This window comes from Protopterus annectens, chromosome 8.part0 (assembly GCF_019279795.1).
Source record: "Protopterus annectens isolate FY-2018-M chromosome 8.part0, PAN1.0, whole genome shotgun sequence".
In the NCBI taxonomy this organism is placed as follows: Eukaryota; Metazoa; Chordata; order Ceratodontiformes; family Protopteridae; genus Protopterus; species Protopterus annectens.
In genome coordinates this window covers 1,098,490,835-1,098,507,937 of record NC_056741.1, presented here as the reverse complement: position 1 = coordinate 1,098,507,937, position 17,103 = coordinate 1,098,490,835, and the positions used below count along the sequence as shown (strand labels likewise).

At 33.2% G+C, this 17,103-nt stretch overlaps 1 protein-coding gene across 43 annotated transcripts in view; it reads left to right on the top strand.

Moving 5' to 3' along the window:
- LOC122809254 (titin-like) overlaps positions 1-17,103 on the top strand; it is a 3,339,665-nt gene that overhangs the window by 2,717,370 nt on the left and 605,192 nt on the right. For all 43 annotated transcript variants that reach the window (XM_044080625.1, XM_044080596.1, XM_044080621.1 and 40 more), the window contains one exon: positions 15,259-15,288. In XM_044080625.1, the coding sequence (XP_043936560.1) occupies positions 15,259-15,288 (30 nt within the window). The remainder of the gene's footprint in view (positions 1-15,258; positions 15,289-17,103) is intronic.

Genomic DNA, 17,103 nt, shown 5'->3' with positions numbered 1-17,103 from the left:
AATGGGCTCTGTCCCAGTCAGACTTTCCCAGTAAACAAATGTTAAATAAATAAATAGTGAAATTTGGACAGTTGGATGGGGAACAGGAAATTCATCCCTAGTTTGGCACCTGTGTCTCTAATGGACACAGTCAGCCTGCAAAAGGTTCATCTCCCAGCCTTTGCTTGCAAATCTTTCAATCTCCCAAGCTCATGCTTACACTTTTCAAGGGTACCAGAACTTGCTAGAGATTTTGAATGCATGGCTAGACTTAAAAAGACCCTTGTGGTCGTTAACCTAGTAAACACTTGTGAGCCTGTGCTTTGATAGTGATCACTTATTGTTTGCTTGTAGAAACAAAGATAACATCATAATACGAGACATCTCCTGACCAATGTTTATTAATGTAGCCCGTTCACCTCCTGATGTTGCCATATTCCCCCCCCCACTCTTATTACCTGTTATTGTGCTCTGCTTCCCTAGTTTCTGCAGATGTGTGAAAGGTTTCTTGTTCTGCACCAGATTGCATATTTTGCATGTACTTTATTTTCTTCTGTAACTTATGTTAACTGTAAGTGTGGTTCATATGACTTGGACCTTAGTTTTTACTTGTTTTTCTGATTATTTTTAAATTGTCTTTGTGATCCTTGCAACCTCTGTTACCATCCAGCCATGTCCTTGCTTTGAACCATTCATTCCGCTCTGTTCCTGGCATTGGAAGACAAAAAGGAGAGGTAAAAGATAGGGGCATCCGCCTTTATCCTGTGGGAGGGTAATGGCATTCTTATACTGTTACCAGCCTATGCTCTGTCAGCCAGCAGTTGCAGTTGAGGTTGTACCTCATTTTTTGGGGTATTTTGGCAGCCCTTTCTTCCTGAAAGTATCACACTATCAGAAGATTTGCTTTGAACAACAAACTTTTTCCTTTCAGCAGTATCAGTGGAGGATGGATTACCCTGTTAACTTCTTGTTGGCATTGGGACATCGTACAGAGATGATTGGTCCATGTCTCATCTCTACTGAGAAGGGATTCCATGAGAGCACTAATTACACTAGGTAACCAAAGGTCAAGTAGGCTTTTTCGAGTACTAATCTAAATGGATTAGCTCTTCTTGGAGATAGGAACTCATTTGTAGACTGATTAAAAGACTTGAAGGATGGTGTTGCCTGGTGATGAAAAGATTTTATAAGTAAAAGCGTGTGGAATTTAAATACTTTTGGATATCTGGTTTTGATTTGTGTTGTTTTGTTTGTAAAGACTCTAAAGGAGAGCTTTTATCAGCTAAACATACCTGTCATTTATTAATTTATGGTTGTTGTCCATGATAGTAAAATGATCCATGAGGACCACTTTCAGCCACTTCTGAGGGCATAGAGACAAATAAGGTAGATTCAAAACAGATGAAGTTGTATTAGTACGAAACAGTGAATAGATTATAAAATTATTTCATTCCATTTTTCAGTTTAGTAAAATCAATAAAAATATTTGTTTGTAAAAATTATATAATCAGCTGAATATGAATTTGTCTATGTGTTTGTCCTCTGGTGGACTCTAATTTCATTCTTGCTTGTGAGAATTAGAATTCACATATCACAGTGTGTAAAAAATGATAACTTTACAGTCTGTATAGGAGAAAATCACACCTATCAACTCTCTAGAATTTTGTAGAATGTTGTATTTTGGTCTGTTCCTGATAAAATTTGTGGTTTTCTGGCAAATCGTTGATGATTGACATCACTAAGTAATGACATATTTGAGCTTCCAACTTCATATCCTTAAGAAAATGAATCCTAATGCAAAACTTGTTATTTTAGCATATTTTATAAGTTTATAAGAAAAATATTTAATATCTGCCCCTTATTTTGGGCCTTTGCCCCACATTATTTTTGTTTTTATCCAAAGTTCTTGCTCTGAAGTTGAGGTATGGTGGGAGTTCATTATGATCTCTGTGTAGTTTCATTATAGTTTGTCATATGTGTGTTTTATGTATTTGGCTATCAAATTACTTATCCATCCTTTGTTGACTATGCTAGTCCTACTAGGCTAGTGGCCTCTTCCAGAGGTGGTATTTGTACTACTAGGGGAAATTTGATCATGGCATCAGGGAATTTCCCCTACTCGTCATTGATGTGAGTAGGAACCATTTTGGAGGAACACTTCCTCTTTCCATTTCAGGTGCAGTTAAGGCCTGGAGAAACAAGGAGGCAGATGGAGAGAGGAGGAGATGAAGTGAAAGAAACGAAGGAGAAAGCAAATATTGAGACTGGACAATATGTGCAGTATTCAGTGGAAATGTTTCAAAGAAACCTGTTTGATGGAGATGAGTCAGCAAATGATGGATGTGTAATTACAACCCTGTAGTCAGGAGGGTTGTGGGATGATTTACTTAAAGAATTGGTAGCACTGAGAGAGCCAGAGAATGAAGGAGATGTTTCCTGGGGGACATTATGGAGAAAATACAAAAGGAGGATATAGAGACAATCCTGAAGAATAGTGGTGAGATGGAAAAGAAAACGTATACAGAGAAAGTAAAAGAAGGCAAAAGTGGAGTAGCAGAAAAGATGGCAGAAGAAAATAAACAGAAGCATATGCTAAGGATTCAAAGTAAAGAAGACAAAGGTATGAAGTGTGGGACAGTTTAATAGCTTCTTTGGGTGTAAAAGCACATGAGGTAAGAGCATTTATTCTTATAACAAAAAGACATTTAGTAACTTGAGACAGTTTTTTAATGGACATTTTTCATGGAGAATATGAAAAAGAGTGTAACCCATGGAATCTTTATGTGATAAAAGCATTTAAAAGGGAAGCAAAAAAGATGATTCATGTAGAATTTTGAGCAGAAGTAAAAAACAGACTTTGAAAGGAAATTTGAAAGTTATATGTAAAGAAGTACTGGGTATTGCAAACGTTTATGACAGAAGGGGTTTATGGACTGATGGCTGGGATTGTAATACTGTGTTTAAAACAGTAAGAGAAAAACATTTTTATATACCAAGCATGATAAATGTGGAGGGGAATAGGGGTGTTGTAAAATACCGGGGACAACTCAAAACTTGTTTCTTTTGTAGAAAAGGAGGACATTTGCTAAGTAACTGTGAGAAAAGAAAATGTTATATTTGGGGGGAAGTGGGACTTGAGGCAAAAATGTGAATTGAAATGTTATAAATGCAATAAAATTGGACATTTATGGATGGATTGTAAAAATGAATACAGGAAAAAGAAAGGGAAGAAAATGAACAAGGAGAAGAAATTTTAGAAGATGTAGAAATAAAAGAAAAAAATTATATGAGAAAAAATAATAGAGAGCATAGAAGAAGGTTCTAAAATAAGTGATGAAAATGACAAAAACTGGGAAGTAGTAAAAATGAAAAAAAATATATATTTGTAAAAATTGTAAGACAGAAAAAGAAAATTTAAAGGGATAAGTACAAAACAGAAAGAAAATGGGTGAAAAAGAATACATACATCTAAAGATTTGGGCTTGATATAATGGTTAAGGTGTTTGACTCAGACACAAGGTGCAGTGTTTGATTCTTGCCTTTTTAAGGGAAATTGATTAGGCTTAGAATGGCTTATTAAGAAAGCTAACGTAGTAATTAAGCTATGAACTTATGAAGTCATGAATCTAAAGAAAAGACAACATGAACATTTTAGAATGCTTTCTGTTAATGTGAATAGTGTTAAGAGTAGGAATTTTGTAGTGGTGTAATACATGTGATGTGACAAGTTTTTTGACAATTGAAGAAAGATTACAAACAGAAAAAGTATGGGGAGGAAAAATCTGGAATTTGGAAAATGACAGATGTTCTGGAATAGCAGCATTCTGTATAAATACTGTAAAGATGTTAGATGTAACTTTAGCAAAAATGGGAAGATTAACCATTGTGTACATATACTAATTGTAAAGAAATTGAAAGCTTATTTTAACAGATTTTAGACTCTGTAGTGATAAATATGGATATAAGAACAGGAGACTTTAATTGTGACTTAAGAGGCAAGCATGAAAAGAAAGGAAATGATATAAAAATGTTAAAAGTTATAAGATGCGGTAAGTTTAAACTCTGGGACAAAAATTCATGGACTTACAAATGGGATATGTAGAGAACTGAAATAGATTATTTTATATTATCAGAAGGTTGAGTTATGAGAGAAAGGGAGGTAGTTGAATCAGTATTTTCCGACCATCTTGCAATATGGCTAGAAATAAAAGAAAATAAGGAATATATAAAATAGACAAAGGAACAAAAAGGATACATGAGGACACATAGAATGAAAAAAGAAAGAGATTAGTAATACAGTTATGGAAATATCATATTACTAAGAGAACATTTTATAAAAAAATGGTCTTGAGTGGTGGATTATATTTAAGGAAAAATTAAAAAAAAAATTTACAGAGGCAATATGATGCGAGAATGGTCTGAATGGTGGATGATATTTAAGGAAAAAATGTTTATTACAGAGGCAATATGATGTGAGAAAAGTACAGAAAGAAAATGTAAAAGATTATATAATGATACATTGGAAGATTTAGAACATGATAGAAATTATTTTTACAAAGAAAAATGTTTTTGAAAGAAATAAAATACAAGAATTGTTATATAAGCAAAGCTATTTTTACAAGGAAAAGGAAGTATAAAAGTTGCTTAAGTAGATTAGTAAAGGAAGATGGTAGTGTAATGTGAGAAAAAATGTAAAAGGAGAACTAGAAAGAAATCAAGAAAAGATCATGAATAGTGTTGTACGATATGTACAAGAAAGGTTTAAAGAAAAAAGAAGGTAGTCAAAAAACATGGAAAGTAAAAAAGTTAACAAAAAAGAAAATAAGTTGGAAAAAAATTCTTTAAATGAGCTAGATAAAGTATTAAGACAAGTAAATATAGATTTGACTACAAGCCCAGATGGAATAGGGTATGAAATGTATAAAAAATTAAGGGATTGGCAAAAAAAATATTTTTTAAAGATTTTGAATAAATGGTTAAACGAAGATTTTATGTGTAAAAAAATATGTAGTGGAATTTTTAAATTAGTATAGAAGAAGGAAGTTAGAAGAGAATCAAAAAACTGGAGACTTGAATAATAATGATTATAAGATCTTTATGAAAATAATACAAAAGAGATTTAAAACTAAAATGGAAAATATATAAGATAGCAAATGTAGTATAAGGGGGAAGGGTTGTCTAGAATTATTAATGGTAGAGAAATTGTGGATGATATGAACAGAAAAGAAGTGAAAATCTTGATAGGAGACCTTAATAAGGCCTTTGACACAATTAGACAAGAACTGTTATGGGTAATGAAAGACTATAATATAAGTGAGAAAGTTATGAAATTATGATGTATGTCAACATATAGGAATAATAATACTTGTAAATGGCTGGTTAAGCCTAGAGGTATATAATGAAGAGTGATGTAAGACAGGGATATGCAGTGAGATGTATACTGTTTGCATTAGTTATGAATGTGATAGTATGTGAAATAAATTACAAAGTGAAGGATGCAAGGTATGTAACACCTAAAGGGTTAAGTATTCCAGGTCTGTTAACATATGCAGATGACATTATAATAATTCCAAAAACAAACTTTGGAGAAACAAAGTAATTATTTGCACAAATGGGTGTCTAGAGATGATAGGGGTGATTTTAAATAAAGAGAAAAGTAAAGGTTTAGGTGATGTAGTAAGGATTGGGATATATATTTCACGATGAATGAAATTTCTGTGTTAAGTAAACATTTGGGAGTGAAGATGCTAGTAGAATTCAGTGGGGGAAAATAGAAGAAATAAAGCAAACGTGTCTTTTCTGGAGAACATATAAATTATCATTCAGAAAAACAGGCTTATTTAATAAATTCAGTACTGATGGGAAAGTAGCATACTTAGGTGTATTTTTGTTGCCAGCAGTATTTGAAAAGGAACTGTTGCAGATGCAGATATTGTTTCATTAATATGGTGTTCTAGGTTAAACCCTGTAAAAAAGGAGTTTCATATGTAAATAAAGACAACATACCTTTAGGGTTAATTAACCCAGTGGTATATGCTGCGTCATTAAATTTGTACAAAGTGTTAAAGTGGATAAATGAAAACGGTAAGAGATTATGAGCAAAACTGTATAAATATAAGCATAATACATTTTGGAGTTTGGTTAAAAAAAAAAAAAAAAAAAAATACAAGAGAAAAAGAGTGTAAAAATGAAAAAAATAAAATGTTACCAAGAAAAATATTATTCTGGAAAATAATGGATTATGTAGAAAAAAAAAAGAAAGTTATGGTGTAAGAATGCAATGATAAAACATTGCTATGTAAAACCATGAGAAAATCTAACAGATGAAAAAATAAAAGCTATAAAAATAATCAAATGTTGTAATCAGAAAGTAGAATGTGAAGACTGATAATAGTTAAATTGCCAGTAAAAGAAAATGTGCCATATAAAAAGAAAAGTGATAGACTATGTTCACATTTTCAGGAAGAAGAAACAGAACATGTTTTTTGAAATGTAAAACAGTAAAAAAGTTATAGGGAAAACTATATAAAGATGATTTTTTTGAAGATAGAAAGTCGGTAAAATAAACATGGATATGATTAAATATGAATATTATAAGAATAGAAATAAAGAATATGTTAAAAGAATAGATGAAAAGTTATTTTATTTTATATGGGTTGTATGGAATGAAAGAATAAATTATGTTGGGTTGTATGGAATGAAAGAATAAATTATGTTTAGTGGTAAATGGAGTTTAGCAACAACATTAAGTAAAATCAGATTGTTATGGAAGAAAGGAGTGGGGTCTAATAGGAATGAAAGTTTAACATGATTGTAAAGGAAATTTTGAATATGTGCAAACAAATTTGTACATTTATGTATTTGTACATATGTAAAGGACCCCTGTGATTGATTGCAATTTGTATTTATGGAAGTGCTAGCTGCAAATACGTGCACATATCCTGTTCCTAGCACAGTGGTGGTTCGTAGGAAGGTGTGCAGCATGGACAGAGCAATGGAAGGAGTGGAGGTGAATGCAAGCTTGCAGGGAGATGCATGTAGAGAGGATTCAGAAGTAGCTTTTCAAATGAATTTGTTTGTTCAGTTGGAAGAGATGGCAAAAGAAGAATGCATTGTTACAACCCTCCAGTTGGGAGAGTTGCAGGATGATATATTGCAGGAAATGTTAAATCAAAGTGATCTGGAAGACAGAGGGGATGTTTCCTGGGGAGAGATGATGGAAAAATATAGAAGGAAGAGTCCTAAAAGGGGACATTACACAGAAGTAAAAATATGCAGACACACTCGGAAGCAACTATGATAGCATGAAAAAAAATAGTGGTGAGAATACAGAGTAAAAAGAAAAATTGAATAGATAAAGTTATGGTACACTACAATACTACCTTTGGGTGTGGATGTGCAATAGGTAAGAGCGTTTGTTTTGATAAAGATACATTTTGTGACATTTTTGAAACTGTTCATGTAATGGAAATATTTTTATGTGAGTATGAAAGAGACTGAATCGTGGGCCCAGTTGTGTAGTAAAAGCTTTCCCTGAGAAATTGAAAAAAAATTATACATGTACAGTTTTGAGCAGAAGTAGAGAGAGAGTCTTTGAAAAGACATTTAAAAACATTTGTAAAGAAATGATTGACATTTCAAAGGTTCATGACAACAGGGATTATAGACTGGGGGATGGGATTGTACTGTAATTTGTGGAAATGGCAAAAAAATTGTGCATATTCCAAGCGTTATAAGTATTGCTATAATAGTAAGGGTGTGGTAAAATATTGGGGACAACCAAAAACATGTTTTTTATGTGGGAAAGAATGACATCTTATAAATAATTGTGATAAAAAGAAATGCTCTGAATGCTTGAAAACAGGACATGATGCTACAAAATGTGAGCTAGAATGTTATAAATGTAAACAAATTGGGCATTTATGGATGGACTGTAAAAAAGTGTTTAATGTTAGTGAAAAAAGGGGGAGGATATAGAACAAAATAAAAAAGCTGGAAATTGAAATAGAAGATAATTTGGAAAAAGAAAAAGATAAAGGAGAAAAGGGTGGAGAAGAGATAAAGATTCAGAAATTAGAGATGATATAAACTGGGAAGTGATGAAAAGGAAAAGTAATTCTGTTAGAAGAAGAATGAAGGGTAGGGAAAAGAAGTTTAAAGGAATACATTTAAAATAAAAGGAAATGGATAATAGGTAATATAAATTGAAAGGGGAATGATTTTCTTTAAATTAAGGAAAAGAGAACGTAATTTAAGAATTATTTCAGTGAATATAAACAGTATTAAACTATTGTAAGAAAGATAGGGATTTTAGAATGGCATAATAAATGTGATGTAGACATGGTTGCACTGGAAGACACAAGATTCTTAAATGAAAGATTACAAACGGAACAAAATGTGGGATGGAAGTATAATATGGAATTTGAGAAATTAATTTTGTTCAGGAATAGCAGTGTTATGCAGGAGAGCAGTGAAGATATTAGATGCAGCACTAGTAAGAATAACTATTGTTGATTTAAGATGGCAAGAAAAAGTATATAAAAATGATAGCTTTATATGCTTTTGTTTATAAATTAAGGGAGAATTTATTTCAGCATATGTTAGATGACGTGGCAGTGAACATGAATATTATAACAGTATTTTAACTGTAATTTAAGAGGTAACAAAAAAAGAAAGGAAAAGACATAAGGGAAATGGTAGACGTTATGAAATATGGTAAATTGGTAATGTGGAACAGAAAATTCTGGAAACTAGAATACGTATTCTTAAATCTGAATTACTTTATAATATCTGAAGGGATAAGTATACCAGAAGGAGAATCAGTTGTAACAGGATTTACAGATCATTTTGCTGTATGGATGGAGATAAATGAAAATAAAGAATATATAAAAATACAAAAGATAAAAAGAATTGAATGAAAATGAAAAGGAGAAATTATACAATTATGGAAAGATCCTGTTACTGTGAAGGCATTTTTTTTTGTTAATTGTTCAGAATGGTGGATTAGAGAAAGAAATATATTAAAAAAAATATGATGGCAGAGAAAGAAGAAAGATATGTTGAGATGTATGAAAATGCTTTTGAAAGTTTAGAAAAGAATGAGAGAATATTGCGATAAAGAAAAAGAATTATACAAAAATGTATGAAAAGATTAAGAATTTATTATATAAACAAATATATTTATCACAAGGAAAAAAGTATCAGCATACTTAAGATTGTGAAAGAAGATAGCATTATGAGAAAAATAAGAAAGGAGAGGTAGTAAGAAAACAAACAGGTTATGAAAACTATAGTTTATTATGTGGAAGAAATGTTTAATGAAAAAAGACTGTAATAAAATATGGAAAGTAAAATAAATTTCATATCAAGTAAATACAATTGAAAAAGAGAATAGTATATATGAGTTAGGGTTTAGGTAAATATAGAGTTGAGAGAAGGCCCAGATGTGATAGGATATGAAATTTATAAAAGTGGAATGGCAAAAAGAATATTTGTTACATGTTTTGAATGAATGACTAAGTGAGTGTTTTCGATATAAGGAACTATGTAGTGGAGTATTAAAATTCATATAGAAAAAGGTGAAAATGAAGATATAAAAATTGGAGAACAGTAGTATTAAATAATACAAATTATAAGATATTTATGAAGATAATTCAAAAAGATTGGAAAATAAGATGGAAAACATAATAGAAGAAAGTGTATATGGTATGAAAAGAAAGGTATATCAAGAATTGTTAATGAGAGAGAAATTGTGGATATTTTAAATGTAAAAGATGATATAAAACTTATGGTAAGAAATATTAATAAAGCTTTTGATTTGATAGAGCATAAGGCTTTTTGGGAATTAATGGAAACATAATTTTACTAATAAAATTAAGAAAGTTTGTAAGATAGGCTATAGTAATAATAAGAATTCTAGTAAATGGCTGGGTAAATAAAGAATTGGGGATAAGTAATGGGATAAGACAAGGCTGTTCTATGAGTGGTATTTACTTTAGTTATGAATATTGTAGTAAGTAAGCTGAATTGTAAAATGGAAAATATAAAGTATGTAATACAAACAGGTATTGGCATTCCAGTTTTGATGACATATGTCGATGATGATATTATCATTAAAATAATCTTCGGATGAAAGAAGCCATATTTTGTGTAGCTGTTTGTTTAAAAGAAATATGTATGACATTAAATAAAAGTAAACGTTTGAGAGATAGGATAAAGACAGAAATAATATAATTTATAACAAAAGAAATTTCAGTATTGGGATTAAAATGTGGTGATTAAGCAGTAAGAATAACACAGTGGGAAAAACTTTTAAAGGAATTAAAAAGTTTTTTTATGGAAAACATATACATTATATTATAAAAGAACTAATTTGATAAGTTCAGTATTAATGGGAAAGATAGCATATTTATCAAGTGTGTTTATGATTTCTACAGTGTATGAAAACAGTTATTAGAAGAATTATTAAATCCAGTATTTGCAGCTTTATGAAATTTGTATAAAAGTACTGAAATGGATAAATGAGAAAAATGTGAAGTTAGTAGTAAGATTGTTTAAGTGTACATATGAAAAGTTTTGGGACATGACAAAACAAACTAAAAGAGAAAAATAATGTTTTAATGAAGAAATAGAAAAGTATCAAGAAAAAAAAAGAAGGGAAAGATAAACATTGATGAGATAGGAGACTGAAAAAGCATGGTGTAAAAATATAATGGTACAATATTATTGTCTTAATCCATGGGAAAATTTACCAGAAAAAAAGATTAAATCTATAAAAAAATAAATAAGATGTGTATTAGTAATAAAGTAGGATGTCAGTGTTTTTTTTTTTTTTTTACAGAGATTGGGATTAAAGAAATTACCAGTGAAAGCAAATATACTTTGTAAAAATAAAGGCAGCACAGAACATGTTTTTTGACATGTAAAAAGGGTGGAAAAATTTTGGGAAAAATTATGTTTTGAGAGTTAAAATATAGTAATATAAATATGGATATTATAAGAATAAAAACAGAATATAAAAGAAGAATGGGCAAAATTGTTTTACAAAGTATGACTGATTTGAAATGAGAGACTAATTGAGATTATGTTTAATGGGAAGTGGATATTATAAGTAATATTAAGAAAGAATCAGATGTTTGTTATGGAAAAAGAGTGGGAGTCATGTTTGAAGAAAAAATGTGTAAAGGTGAAAAATTGAATTTGTAAGGATGTAACTATGTAAGTTTGTGTAATTTTATAAATACTTACAATATGTAAATATGTACAGTTCTTTGTAAAAATGTAAATTTGTAAATAATGTGTCGTATAAATTGGATGTAAATAAAGGACCCATACTCCCTTTGAGAGGTGCCATGGGATCTTCTGCATCCACTTGAGCTACCACCAACCCAACTGGAAGAGACCTTGGTTTAATGTCTTATCCGAAGGATAGCATCGCACTTATGATCTTATGCAGTGTTAGCAATCCATCTACCTGATGAAGAAGTAGAACCCCACAGCCTTCAGCTCCAAAGGCAAGTGTGCTACCTGTTGCACCATTAACACTAGTTTTTTTAAAAATTGTTGCAAAAAGCAGTGTCATAAATATACATATAATTTATGTTTTTTTTTTCTAGATGCTGTACATTTAAAGCTTTGGGAGTACATTAGCTTTGTATATTTTTTTGTCATTTATACTATTTTGACCCAGATTATACATTTGTTATAAGAAAGCTGCTTTGTCCTTTTAAAAACATAATGCATAGAACTAAGCCTGATGTTGAATGCAACAGCAAGCCATTGAAAGTCACCATGTGTACACTTGCACGCTCACGCGCGCACACACACACACACACACACACACACACACACACACACAAGTATAGACAATTTAGAGGCTCAGTAACTTATCTTTTGGCTTATATTTGGGGTACTAGAAGATACAAGGACCTCTGGTGAAAAAACAACATGAATGTAAGAAGGATGTGCAGCAAGACAACATAGAAGGAATCCTGGAAGGGAACCTAAAAGGAAACCTGAGTGCTGTGTGACACAAGTGCTAACTGTTGCATCATTATGTTTCCATACACAGATTGAGTTCTTTAAATAATTCAGGAAAAATATGTTGCATCATATTTCTCTGAGTAATGGATTTTTGTTATAATAAACCATACACTGATCTCTGCATGTATACCTGCTGTACAGTTGCATAACTGTGGTTAGAGTTTATTTATATTTTGCATGTATGTCAAGGTCAAAACTGAGTGCTGTAGATGTGTGGTGCAAAGGGAAGAAGTCATGACTATGTTTGTGGTTACCTTGGTTCCATTAATGCCCTGTATGTGGAAGGAGCTGTCCAGGGAGGGATAAGAATGAGTAGTCAGTGTTGCCTTGTCTTTCAAAGGTGAGGGGAGTTGGCTAACTCATGTGGTAGGAGTACTGTTTGGGGAAAATCCAATAGTACATTCGCATGAGGGTAGGGGAGTACTTGTACTGTAGCCATGCATTGCTGGTGTACAGAGCTACTGAATTAATAGTTGTGACTGAGGGAAAAAGTTGATTAGCATGCATACTCCAGGGTATTTCATTAAAAAAAAAAAAAAACGCACATGCACCAAGTTCTTATCTGGGGGGAGGGGTCCTCTTCAACAGGTACCCCCCCCCCCCAAGTCCAGTGACTCCACAACTATTGTTGGAGTGCAACCTGTATTGCTGTCTTCACATGCAGGTGTTGGGGAACACAATCTATCCTTGAGGAACACAGTTTTAGGACATTTGCTTGAACTAACTTCAGAGTGGTATTTTTTGATCTAATGTCCATTAGGGCAGATTCATTTCCATGGAATATCCTAATTCCCTAAAATAACATGTCATCTGATATGTAAGATCTTGAAATCGATCTTGACAGATTTTGTGAAAACAGAAGGGAATTTTACAGAGATTTGCATGACATTAGAGTTTGTATTTAAAAACACTTTTCTTCTTCTTCTTTGGCTGCTCCCATTAGGGGTCGCCACAGCGGATCATCTGTTTCCATTTCTTCCTGTCCTCTGCATCTTGCTCTGCAACACCAACCACCAGCATGTCCTCTCTCACCACATCCATAGACCTTATCTTAGGCCTTCCTTTTTTTCTGTTACCTGGCAGCTTCATCCTTAGCATCTTTTTCCCAGTATACTCTGCATCTCTCCTTAGCACATGTCCATACCAACATAATCTTGCCTCTCTGGCTTTGTCTCCAAACCTGGGCTGACCCTCTAATATACTTGTTCCTAATCCTGTCCACCCTTGTCACACCCAGTGCAAATCTTAACATCTTTAACTCTGCCACGTCCAGCTCTGACTCCTGCCTTTTTGTCAATGCCACTGTCTCCAACCCATATAACATAGCTGGTCTCACTACCCTCTTGTAGACCTTCCCTTTCACTCTTACTGGTACTCGTCTGTCACAAATCACTCCTGACACTGTTCGCCACCCACTTTTGCATGACTTAAATTAAAAAAAAACATTGTCTGATGTTTGTCTGGATTGGTTATTGAGATGGGTGCAAGAAATCCTTAGTTGAATGCCAAGTGCTTGCCAGATTAATCTCAAGATACCCTTTGACCCTAAAGTGGATGCTTGTGGATAACAATGAATGAATAAATTGATTTGATAGTTCCATCAGAGTTCCTTTTGAAATCTTAATTAAGAATTATTGTGTTCTAGCAGGGAAAATGGGTTTAGTCCCTTTAGTTTTATACACAGGTCGGGCGTATTTTTATCAACCAGACAAGAAGTTGTGGACAGCAATTAATAAGCAGTTGAAGGAATGTATTCAGGAGGGAAGACGGCAAGAGTTAAGGGATAAGTTGATCCTTCCAGTAGAACAAGGTGGTTCAAGAGTACTTGATTTGAAGGGATATTTTACAGTTACACAGTTGTCTCATGCATAACATAAGCAGAAGGTTATAATTCAAAGTGGAAAAGGGTGGTGGTGATGATGCAGGAGAGGGCAGAGTTCAAATAATAAGGAAAGAGTGGGATTTTGGATACAGATCCTTTAAGGCAAATAATAACCACATACTGAATATTATATTCATAAAGTAGCAGGAAGTATTCTAAGAATTAAGCCAGCATGAGAATGGAGAAAGGAGATTTTGCCAATATGAATGACTGCAAGTACAGGTAAAGAAAGTAGACGAGGGGACTAGGATTTACTGAAGAAAACTGGGAAAAAGAACCAAGGTATTAGGAGCAAGTAGCTAGAGTGAAAAAGAATGTTATGAGGCCAGGAAGATGTTTGGACTGCAGGTTAGAGACTGCCTTCCCTACCAGGGAATGATATCAGAGTATACGCAAAGAGAAAAGGGTAGGTGAATCCTGCTCTGGTAGAGTTTTTAGTTTAATCTAGAACAGAAGCTGCTGTTAAAAAAGGAATAGTTAGTAGGGCATATACAGTTTTGCATGATAGCTAGTAGAACTAATCTGAGGAGGTGAGAAAAAACTGGGAAGAAGACTGGAAATGCAGTTTACAAAGGAACAATGGAGGAGATATGCATGGCAAAAGTACAGAAAGTTTAGGATTTTTGGTTGGAAGTGTTTTGTCACGTTCAAGGCAGTCTGCCAGCAAGCCTTTATTGTAGAGAAACCTCTTTCATCTTGTAACTGAGTGCAGGGCCTGTTTTTCATCAGCAGTTTCCATAGAAGAATGCTTTACTTTCCATACTCCAAAGAAACATATGCTAATGTTGACTACAGACCGCATAAAAAAGACAGGGTTTCCCCCCACTTTTATGCATAAGACAAAGAGATCACCACCACAACCATCAATCAAAGGAAGAGGAGATCTGAGAAAATGAGCAAGCAAACAAGGTGTTACCTTTTTTTTAATGTACTGCTCAGTTGTAAACATTTTGGGTGGGTAGAAGGTCCAGCTTACAGGCCTTCAGATTGCATTAATATAGGACAGTGTCATGATTAAAGGCTTGTTAACTTGAAACACGTTTGGTTTTACATTAAGTATCTGTGTAAATAAATCATGTGGAAATTAGTTATTCTCACTTGATTATCCCTTTTATATTGAAAAATTGAAAATCATTCTAGTCTTCAATGAGATGAATATATTTTCTCAGTTTATTGATCCATTTATGACCTCAGTAGCAGTTTTGCTGCTTTTAAGATTAGAAGCATTTTACTACTTTTGAATGACTGTGTGTTATCGTACTCGCTGCATTATTTTAAAGTAATTTTAAATACACATTTTATAAATTTGTTTATAAAAATTAACATAATTGCTTTGTTTCTTATACATTTTTCAGATGCTGCACTACAAAAACCTGATGAGAAAAGTAGGTTTAAATATTCGTCAGTAATATGATTTTACTTTTTTTAAATAAATCATTAAAATGTATCTGTTTTTGCCAGGTTCCATGCTTTATTTTTAATTGTAATGTTTCGTTTTGAATGTCCCTGCAGCTGTAGTAAGAATTATTTATTTAATTACATAATTTCTTACTTGTATACTTGATTTACTACTTTTACTTGTTGCCTGGGAATGCCTACAGTATGCATACAGTACATTTTCACTGGAGCTAAGATTAAAGCTCCAAACAGCAAGCCATGTGTTAGCACCAAAGTTTTACAGTACATTAAATTTATGAGCTGCTGTAATTGTTTAAAATATGTTGTGAGGTTGTCTTTCAAAGTGAAGGTGAAAATTGGAAAATGTGCACCTCTCCTGCAGCATAGAGGGATGGATTCTTCTCTGTGACCCAGGCAACCCAAGTTTGATCAGCTGTCCAAGTACTGGAGGGAGCTGGCTGGGAAAGGATGAGAGTGTGTGTGAGCAGTGCTGGATTTCACTTTCTGTAAGATTATGCTAACTGTGATTTGTGTTACAAGAGCACCACCTAGCAAAAAGCCAGGTATTGCAGCTCGGGCAGTTTGGGAGCGCAGGCATGTCAAAGAATGTGCATACACTTTAGCTTGCAGTATGTGTGTGTGTGAAGTACACTTACCTTAGACCAACTTAGTAAACACTGTGCTTTCACCTGTGTAAATTGGAAAGGGTTTGAATATGAAAAAAAAAAGTAGCTACAAATGGATGATGGCTGTAATCCCAGCTCTTGCTTTTCTCTCCCAGCTTGCTGGCATATGGGGGGAGTGAAAGGAAGAAATCCGTTGTAGGCAATTGATAATCACTGGGTGGGAGACAGAGACCAAAAAGAAATATTTAAAAAATTGGAAGGAGTGGATGGAGATAAGTAACCTACAAGAGTAGTGCACAAACAAGTTCATCTGCCATGCTGATCACACGACTGTGAACCGTGTATCCTACAGACATATCAGTTAACTAGGTAATAGAGGAGAGCAAAGATACAGTTGCATGACCAAACCTCAACTAAAACAAATTGAGAAAATAAACAGAAGAGCCTGAAAATTCTATTAACGCATTCACACCTGTCAGCTGTGGAATGTCACACTTCTTGCAACCTACTTGCTTCCTAACATTCCTGAGCATTTATCTAAAACCACTTTTAAAAACAAAAGCCAAACAGGTAACATATTTTCTGAACAGCAAATGCTATTTAATGAGTAAGAACATCACAGCTGTTCTGTGAAAATGTTCTTTATAATGATAAAATGTAATTCATCCAAAATTTTTACATCAGTACAGCAGTATATTTTAATGCAGAAAGCTGCAGTGTTATATTCTTCCTACATTTTCACAAATGACTGTTGATGTCTTGGAAGCCATAGGTAGTATTACCTGTACTTTGTTCTCCCACACTTAGGCTTTCATATAAATTTGGGGGGGGGGGGGGGCTTGTTTTTCAGACATTTCTGGAAATTTGAAATATGATGTGTATATTCATAATTAACCATGTAGACAACACTCACTATCTCTCAAGCCATACAACACAATGTGTCAGGGACAGCCTTCCTCAACGTCAGCTAATATTTCATCTGATACCATGCAGTAGACTTTTTCACCTGTATATGGTAATACTAATGAAATTATGGAAATATTGCACATTTCTATAATGTTAAACAAAAATAGCAATATCTCCAGTGTACTGGTTACCATCTTTAAATAAGAAAGAAACTTTTATGCAGATTAAAGAAGGATATGAAGTGCCACATGGTCTTGCCCCTTCATTTGT